We start from the raw sequence: 9,366 nt of genomic DNA, 5'->3' as shown, positions 1-9,366 counted from the left end.
GCACCTATGCTGAGAAGGAGGTCGCATGCAAATACACTGCAGTTATTTGATTAACCGGCTGATTAATTAGTTCAAAGGCAAAGGAGTAATCAACTAAAATTATTTAATCAGGAAACAGCCCAAACGGGGAGATAGTATTGCCAAGGCATCAGTCCTTGTGATTCCTTCACCTGTTCATTTAAAAAAAAAATCATGGTCTCCATCCAGATGGGTTTGGCAGGTTTCAAACAATATTTGGGAAAAGACCCCAACCCCCCAACCCCCCGCACATCTAGTGGTGCTGTCACCCAACCTGAATAGTCCAGGCTAGCCTCGTCTTATCAGATTTTGGAATCTAAGCAGGGTTGGCCCCGGCTAGAATCTGGGTGGGAGACCTCCAAGGAAGTCCCAGGATTGTGATGCAGAGGAAGGCAATGACAAGGCACCTCTCTGAACATCTGTCTTAAAAACCTTATGGGATTGCCATAAGCCAGCTGTGACTTGACAGCACTTTCCACCACCATTGGTGCCATTGGCACTGCTGTAATGGGTATCCAGGGCCACCCCAGGAACCTACGGTATAGTACCCAAAGCATAAATAGATACATACCAAGCAGTCGGGTTAGAAAGGATAAAAGGAAGTAATTAACACATGGAATTCACTGTCACAGGAGGTGGTGGCAACTATAAGCATAGACAGCTACAAGAGGGGATTGGATCAACATCTGGAGCAGAGGTCCATAAGTGGCTATTAGCCACAAGGTATAGATGGAACTCTCTGTCTGGGGCAAGTGATGCTCTGTATTCTGGGTGCTTGGGGAGGGGGGCTTCTAGTGTCCTGGCCCCACTGGTGGACATTCTGATGGCACCTGGGGGGGGGGGGTTGTCACTGTGTGACACAGACTGTTGGGCTGGATGTGCCACTGGCCTGATCCAAGATGGCTTCTTTATGTTCTTATGTTCGCCCTAGTGCCAGGAAGAATTTTTAAAGGTTTTCTGAAGCTAATCTGGTTTTAGGATAAAGGATTGCATGCACAATCACTTGCAGGAGAATTGCAGGAGAACGCTTTGCAAAGAAATGTATCTTGCAGAACTGATGCCTCCAAAATCATATTATTGTTACATTATTATCTACCGTATTATCATAACATCATTGTGAATCTTATTTTATTTGAACAGTGTGCACTTCCTCTGCACTCTCAAAAGAAAGAAAGCTTTCTTTTTGGGGTGAAGAAGGTAATCATGAAACAGCTAGCAAGTTACATCTTACAGTTTGGTCCTGTCTATTTCACCACTCCATTTATTTCTATAAGTCCAGGAGATATTAATTTATGTTAGGAGTTAGGAAGAAGCCCTGTTTAAAAGTTACAATGAACACTGACAGTCCGTGTAGAGTGTACGCTTGCTTTCTCTTTATACATGTGTTGTAATTCTTATGTTGCCTTCGACACATTTATGCCTGAATGTGTTATTTAAACCCCAGATTTACCAAGATATTGGTTTCTGGTATCATTTGTAAAGTGAATGAGCACTGTCATGTGCACAAGTTATAGTGAACACCCGTACATTGCTCATGTACATGCATACATCTGTAAGAAACAGCCAAATTGCATTTACTTTACTCTGGTCTCCAGTTTCAGAACTGAATAAACATGGGAACCAGAAACTTGATAAATGTGGGGTTTAAACCACATGTTGAGCTGTACATGCATTGAATGTAGCATGAGAATTACTCAAGGCAAATATATTTTCCAACTATCCCTCTTCTCCATTGCAGAGTCAGTTTGGTGTAGTGGTTGAGCGTGGACTCTAATCTGGGAGAACCAGGTTTGATTCCCCACCCCTTCACATCTGGGTGACCTTGGGTCGGTCACACAGCTCTCTCAGAGCTCTCAGTTTCACCTACCTCACAGGGTGTCTGTTGTGGGAAGAAGAAGGGAAGGCAATTGTAAGCCACTCTGAGTGAAGGTCAGGGTATAAAATACAGTCTTCTCCTGCTCCTCCTCCTCTTCTTCTTTTTCACTTGGGCTTCCTATGTGCGGCCTCCTGCAACTGCCATTTTGTTGTTGCACCCACCGCTCTGTGCCAGAATTCCAAAGGCACTCACAGGTTCAAAAAGGTCAAAGACCCCTGCTCCACAGAAATGGTCATCTGTTCACAGCCTGTGACAGCTCCATACATTATTCTGTTTTGATTTTTTTCTTTTAATACCTATATTTCCTTGCCATTTTCATGGAGCAAGTTTTGTGATGTTCAAATGCTAAACTGTGGTCAGGGATTCTCCCTCACACGGAGGAACCAACCGGTGGGAACATCAACGTAGTAATATGTGCAGTTCACGCCAATATTCTGATACATTTTCATGGCTCTTTTTTCCCTTCTTTCTAGACAGGAAAACTGTCAAAATGTTACTTCTGTGGGCCTGGTTCACTCTTCCATGTGGTAAGTACAGTCACCTTAAGTGCTGATTGAATTTGGTTCTAGGATGAGGCGATCTGAGGCAGTAGCTCCAGGCAGCAGATCTCAGAGTTGACCTCCCACTACTAGCCCCCCATCACCATCCCTGGGACCACTGTTCCCTCTAAGCTGAGTTAGCGTGAGCTAGCTCACAGATTTTTAGCCTCCAGCTCACACGTTTGTCTTAGCTCAGGAAGGATGACCCCAGGGCACAATAATTTATGCAGTAGCTCACAACTTTAATGCCAGCAGCTCACTTTAATACCAGTAGCTCACAAAGTAGAATTTTTACTCACAAGACTCTGCAGCTTAGAGGGAACATTGCCTAGGGCCCAGAGGAGACAACCATCCCCACCACCTCTCTCCTCCAGATCTCTTTGAAAATAGCATGGTAAGCCATTCAGAGCAGTTCCTGAACTCTTGCAAGATCCCTTTTTCTCATGAGAGTTCAGGCACCATTTCTAGTTGCCTGTTATGAGAGCAACCAAAATGGCCACCAGACTGTCTCAGGAGGAAATGATCTGGCAAGATTTCATGTGTGCTTACTGTACTATCTTCAGATAGGGGTGGGACAGTTGAAGATGATAAGGTTATTGTACTCCAGGTGGGGCCTGGAGTTCTTCTAGAATACATCTGATCTCCAGATAAATATATCAGTCCCCCAGAGGAAATGGTAACTTCAGAGGATGGACTGTATCACATAGAGCTGCCAAGCCCCCGGGCCTGGTGAGGGTTCTCCTGCCCTGAAAGTTCCCAACCCGCCGGCCCACATTGGACTGGTGGGGGGAATGTCCCCCAACATCGCCAACGTGATGATGTCACTTGTGGGTGATGTCATTGCGCCGGCAACATCATACACTGACTGCTCTAGGAATTTTCAGGGAAACTCTATGGATTTCCCAGATGCTCTAGCAATTTGGGAGGGAAAACTCTATGATAGGTACCATAGAGTTTTTCCCTCCCAAATTGCAGAGTGTCTGGGAAAACCATAGAGTTTTCCCAGAACTGCCTAGAGCGGCTGGCGCACGTCATCAGTGCAGTGACGTCACTTGTGGGTGATGTCATCGTATCACGTGCGGAAAAAGTCCCCTGCCAGAGGAAGCGGGGGACTTGGCAACCCTAGTACCACATCACATCCTGGCTAAGTTCTGCTTCTATCCTTTCTAAATTCTGCTTCCCCAAAGGCTGATTTCCCCAGGCGCTGCCTATAAATCTCTAGGAATTGCCCAAGCCAGTAACCCTCAGTAAGGGAAACAAATTTTGAGTCCAATGGCACCTTTAAGATCAAAAAATGTTTATTCAAGGTATGAGCTTTTGTGTGCTTTCAGTGCAGTTTTTTGTTGGCCTTAAAGGTGCCATTGGACTCTCAAAGTTTGTTCTACTGCTTCAGACTGACACGGTTGTCCACAGGGCTTTTTCTGTAGCAGGAACTCCTTTGCATATTAGGCTACATCCCCCTGATGTAGCCAATCCTCCAAGAGCTTACAGGGCTCTTCTTACAGAGCCCACTGTAAGCTCTTGGGGGATTGGCTACATCAGGGGTGTGTGGCCTAATATGCAAAGGAGTTCCTGCTACAAAAAAAAAGCCCTACCTGGATCTAGCCTCAGTAAGGGAGTCTTTGTTCTTTGTTTTCACTGTGATAGAATTGGGGAGGGCGACCAAAAGCAAGGCTGAGAAAACAGAATAAACCTTTCCCTTCTTTCCACTCCCTCCTCTTCTGCTTCTCTTAGCTTCCATTTCTCGTAAATTACCTTGATAGCCTCCTTCAGAAACAACAGCATTGCAAAAGTTATACAAGGGCAGCTTATGCCATGGATATTTATATAAAATGATAGTTCAGCAAATGATGCTGACAATGCTACAAAAGAAAATTTATTACAGGTACCATCCTAAACCCAAGTAATTTTAGGAAACAATCATTTGCAGTGCTAACAGAAATGTTACATGTAACATTGCCATACGCTCACTGGAGTGTGTCTGTAAAGCTTTCGCAGGGCTTTTTTTGCAGCAGGAACTCCTTTGCATATTAGGCCACATCCTCCTGATGTAGCCAATCCTCCAAAAGTTTACAGTGAACCCTGTACTGTAAGCTTCTGGAGGATTGGCTACATCAGGGGTGTGTGGCCTAATATGCAAAGCAGTTCCTGCTACAAAAAAAAAAGCCCTGATTGTGTGGAAGAAAGAAGACTAAGATATTGTAAAATATTATTGGGGAGAGGCGGGTTATGCTAGATGAGATGATGTGTTGGATCCAACCAAGTATTCCCTTGGTGAAGAAAAGGGGAAACCACTAAAAAAACTGCTGGGCATCATTGGATCTTTATGGACAAAAGCCTTGTGCAACAGAGGTGGCGGTAAGAAGGAAAATTGGATTAAACAGAGCCAAAAAGAAAAAGCTGGCTGGATCCAGACCAGTGTTTGCTAAGCACAAATGTTCCCCTGTTTTCAACTGTGAGGACATAAGCCTGGCTGCACTGTGTATGCACAGTTGAATTAGAGACCAAATCTTCAAATCTTGCCTGCTGATAAATCTGACAACTGAAGCCCATGCATCAATAGGACCTTTCAAGGGTCTTTTTGAGAGGCTGCATACAACACCGTTCATTTTAACACTTGCATTGGTTTTTTTAAACTTTGCTCTACTGCTTTTGCTTTGCAGGCCTAGTTATTATCTGGCAAACTTGGCAAACACTGGTCTGGATCCGGCCAGTTTTTTTTTGGGGGGGGGGGGGGGTTGATCTAAGAGCTTACAGTAGGCCCTGTAATAAAAGCCTTGTGAGCTCTTGGAGGCTACATGAGGGGTGTATGGCCTAAAATGCAAATGAGTTCCAGCTACAAAAAAAGCCCTGCGCATTTTGTGCAGCTAAGGACATAGCTTAGTTTCCCCAAACGTACATCCAGATATATGTTGGAACAGATAACTAGTATTGGTATTTGTCTGAGATCCTGGAGAGCAGTTGCCAGTTAGAGTAGGCAGTATTTACTTTGAGAGCACAGTGATCTGACTCCAGATAAGGCAGCTTCAGGTGTTCAGACACATGATCAGGGGTTTTTTTAATAGCAGGAACCTATTTGCATATTAGGCCACACGCCCCTGGTGTAGCTAATCCTCCAAGAGCTTACAGTAGGCCCTGTAATAAGAGCCCTGTAGCTCTCGGAGGATTGGCTACATCAGGGGCGTGTGGCCTAATATGCAAATAGGTTCCTGCTACCAAAAAAGCCCTGCACATGAGTTTTTGTGCAGCTAAGGACATAGCATAGTTTCCCCAAATGTACATCCAGATATACGTTGAAACATATATCTAGCACCATCCCTGTTTTGAATATTGGACCCAAATGTGTATTTTTGAGCAAACAACAAAATGACTTGCACATCTAAAAGAGAGAGGGGTTAATCTGGGGTTTGGTCTTGTGCCTCTTTAATTGTGGTGTTTTGATTGATTTGTGAGACTGCCTTAAGTTATGAGGACAAACCAGATAATTGATGAGATTTACTTAATTAATAAATAATATCGTTTGTGGGCCACTGTTGATGGTGATTTATCATAAAAGAAAAAACGAAACCAATATTTTATTCCCGAGAAATAAAGCACAAGAAAAATTGGAGCACTGTTCAGGCTTTTGCAGAAGTTATCTTCATTGGTCCTCCTCGGTCACATGGGAGGTTACATTCTCACTCTGGTTGTTTCTGTAAGCATGTTGGGAAGCAAGGATGTATCCTGCCTTTCCTTCAAATATCCACATGGGAATATATCATTTGAATTAGATACATGCATGCAAAAGCCAGTGTGCTTATATCCTGATCACATAATCCATTTTCCAGAGAAAACTTTGGGCTTCACCATATGATCTGGACCTATGCATATCAGAAAGCATGCATGCATGTATGACCTACCCGAATATGGATATTTAAAAGCAAAGGAGGTATGTCAAATGACCAGGGACAAGAGGTATTGGCTTTCCACCAACAACAAAGAAGATGATTATGATATTGGATTTATATCCTGCCTTATACTCTGAATCTCAGAGGGGTCACAATCTCCTTTACCTCCCCCACTCCACAACAGACACCTTGTGATGTAGGTGGGGCTGAGAGAGCTCATACAGACGCTGCCCTTTCAAGGACAACTCCTGCAAGAGCTACAGCTGACCTACAGCCATTCCAGCAGCTGCAAGTGGAGGAGTGGGGAATCAAACCTGGTTCTCCCATATAAGAGTCCACGTACTTAACCACTGCACCAAACTGCACCAAGGAGCAACATGAGAATGTAGCGCTCATTTTCACGTGCAGAGTCCAGGATTCAATATAAGATTTCTGATTTGCTGATTGCCTTTGCAGAAGACCCTGTACTAAGAGCCCGGTAAGCTCTTGGACGATTGGGTACATTAGAAGGCATGGCCTAATATGCAAAGGAATTCCTGCTACAAAAAAACCCTGAGCATTCTCAATAACATCTCTAGGGACCTCCAGCCATTTTGATTATATGGGCACCTTTAGAATTCTGACACAGGGAGGTGAGCACAGCCACAAAATGTCTGCGTGGGAGGCAGAGCCAGACACAGAGAAGAAGCCCAAGTGCAAGGGGAAAAGAGGGCTGCACTGAAAAAGGTGGAATAAAACCAACATTGTGGTGGTGGCTGCCATCAAACTAACATTATTTAAATCTGCATAGCCAATCAGATCTCCATTGGCCTGTCAGAAGGTCTGCTGGTCAAGAGACCCAGCCTGCTTTCTAGAAACAGTTGATGGGTACCAGGAAAGGTGTTGATGGATGCCCTGGTGCCTATGTATGGTTAAAATTCAATTATGCATTGATTAGAATCTGCAGGCTGCCAGTTACAAAGGTACAGATCTCTGTGGAACAGAGAAATCTCTCACAGCCTTCAACCAGGGCCAGCCCTGCCATTAGGTAAACTAGGTGATTGCCTAGGGTGCTGGCCTTCTGGGGGTACCAAATTGGGTGCCCCCCATGTGACTCTGTGATGTTATCAGTGGGGGGGGGGCAGAAGTTAGATTTGCCTATGGTGCCAGATAGTCTAGAGACGGCCCTGCCTTCAACCCCCATGTGGTTTTTTTGGTGGTATTTCGGTATTGGACTGTCTTCCATTTATCCCAGACATGTTTCTGTTTTCCAGCTGCTCTGCCCCCACTGAGCCCTCAGTCCAGCCTCTGCAGTGGAATGAATTGTGAACAGGGAACCATCTGCATCATTAGACAGGAGCGGCCACATTGCATCGCGGAATCTCACGCTTGTCACACCACCCAATGCCCAGAAGGGACTGTGTGTGAGATAACCCACGGTGTCCCCAACTGCATCCCTTATGCTCAGCCTTGTCATCACATCACATGCCAAGACGGGATGATCTGTGAACTGCTGGATGGAGTTCCCAGATGCGTAACAGCACCACTGTCATGTGCCAACATTCACTGCAAAGAAAACACTGTATGTGTCATAACCAATAACGTCCCTCAATGTATCCCGGTGCCGTTGTCCTGCCAACACTTCAGGTGCCACCCAGGAACCATGTGCAACATTGTTAATGGGTGGCCTATGTGTGTGCCCATCCAGCCTTCCTGTGACAAAGTCTTGTGCAGCGATGGAACTGTTTGCGAGATGGTTCAAGGACAGCCACAGTGCGTCCCAGCACCAGCATCCTGCAACGTCCTTCTGTGTGAAAAAGGAACCACGTGTGAGACAGTCGGTGGGCATCCAAAGTGTGTCCTACGGCCTTCATCTTGTCATGATATAAAATGTGCAGTTGGGGAGGTATGCGAGATGGAACATGACTCGCCTAGATGTCTACCCATCCCAACATCTTGTGACCAAATTCACTGCAAACTGGGAATGATGTGCGAGTTGGTTCATACCGTACCCACTTGCGTCTCTATCCTGCCTTCTTGCAGTAGGGTTGAATGCAATGCAGGAAGCACTTGTGAGATGATTGACAGCTGGCCAAACTGTGTGCCGGCCACCCCCGCACTATCCTGTGGTGAAAATCAGTGCAAGTCGGAGACCACATGTGAAATGGTTGAAGGAAGAGCAATATGTGTTCCTACACCACAGTCTTGTGACAAAGTCATCTGCAAAGCAGGAACCATATGTCATCTGGTTGAGGGGTTCCCCAAATGCGTCCCCATGCTGCCTTCCTGTGACAGAGTCCAATGCAAACCAGAAACTGTTTGCACAATCACTGACGGCTGGCCCAGATGTGTCCCTATCCCACCATCTTGTGACAAATACCGCTGCAAAGGAGGGACTATTTGCAGAGTTGTTGACAACTGGCCCAAATGTGTTCCCATCCCTACTTCTTGTGACAACGTGAGATGCAAAGAAGAGACATTTTGCCAAATGGTTGATAATTGGCCCAAGTGTGTTCCCACCCCACCATCCTGTGGCAAATACCGATGCAAAGCGGGCACTGTGTGTGAAATGGTTGATAATTGGCCCAAATGTGTTCCCATCCCATCTTGTGACAAATACCAATGCAAAGTGGGGACGATTTGTGAGATGATTGACAGCTGGCCAAAGTGTGTTCCCATCCTAACATCCTGTCATCAGTACCAGTGCAAAGAGGGGACTCTATGTCACGTTCTCGATGGGTACCCCAAATGTGTTCCCATGCCACAATCCTGTGCCAACTACCACTGCACTGAGGGGACCGTTTGTGATGCAACTGATGGGTTCCCCAAATGCATTCCCATCTCACACTCCTGTGCAAATCATCACTGCACTGCAGGGACTGAATGTCAGGTTGTTGATGGGTTCCCCAAATGTGTTCCCATCTCACACTCCTGTGCCAATCATCACTGCACTGCGGGAACTGAATGTCAGGTTGTTGATGGGTTCCCCAAATGTGTTCCCTCCTCACACTCCTGTGCAAATCATCACTGCACTGCGGGAAATGCATGTCAGGTTGTTGATGGGTTC

At 45.6% G+C, this 9,366-nt stretch overlaps 1 protein-coding gene across 1 annotated transcript in view; it reads left to right on the top strand.

Annotated features, from left to right (window-relative positions):
• The first annotated feature begins 1,515 nt into the window (after positions 1-1,515).
• Positions 1,516-9,366, top strand: part of LOC132585754 (IgGFc-binding protein-like) — a 30,924-nt gene continuing 23,073 nt past the window's right edge. Inside the window, exons 1-3 of the mRNA XM_060257639.1 lie at positions 1,516-1,570; positions 2,368-2,421; positions 7,574-9,189. Coding sequence (XP_060113622.1) covers positions 1,516-1,570; positions 2,368-2,421; positions 7,574-9,189 — 1,725 coding nt within the window. The remainder of the gene's footprint in view (positions 1,571-2,367; positions 2,422-7,573; positions 9,190-9,366) is intronic.

This window comes from Heteronotia binoei, chromosome 17, assembly GCF_032191835.1.
Source record: "Heteronotia binoei isolate CCM8104 ecotype False Entrance Well chromosome 17, APGP_CSIRO_Hbin_v1, whole genome shotgun sequence".
Taxonomy (NCBI): domain Eukaryota; kingdom Metazoa; phylum Chordata; class Lepidosauria; order Squamata; family Gekkonidae; genus Heteronotia; species Heteronotia binoei.
The sequence above is the reverse complement of the archived record's forward strand: the minus strand, read 5'-3'. Positions and strand labels throughout refer to the sequence as shown.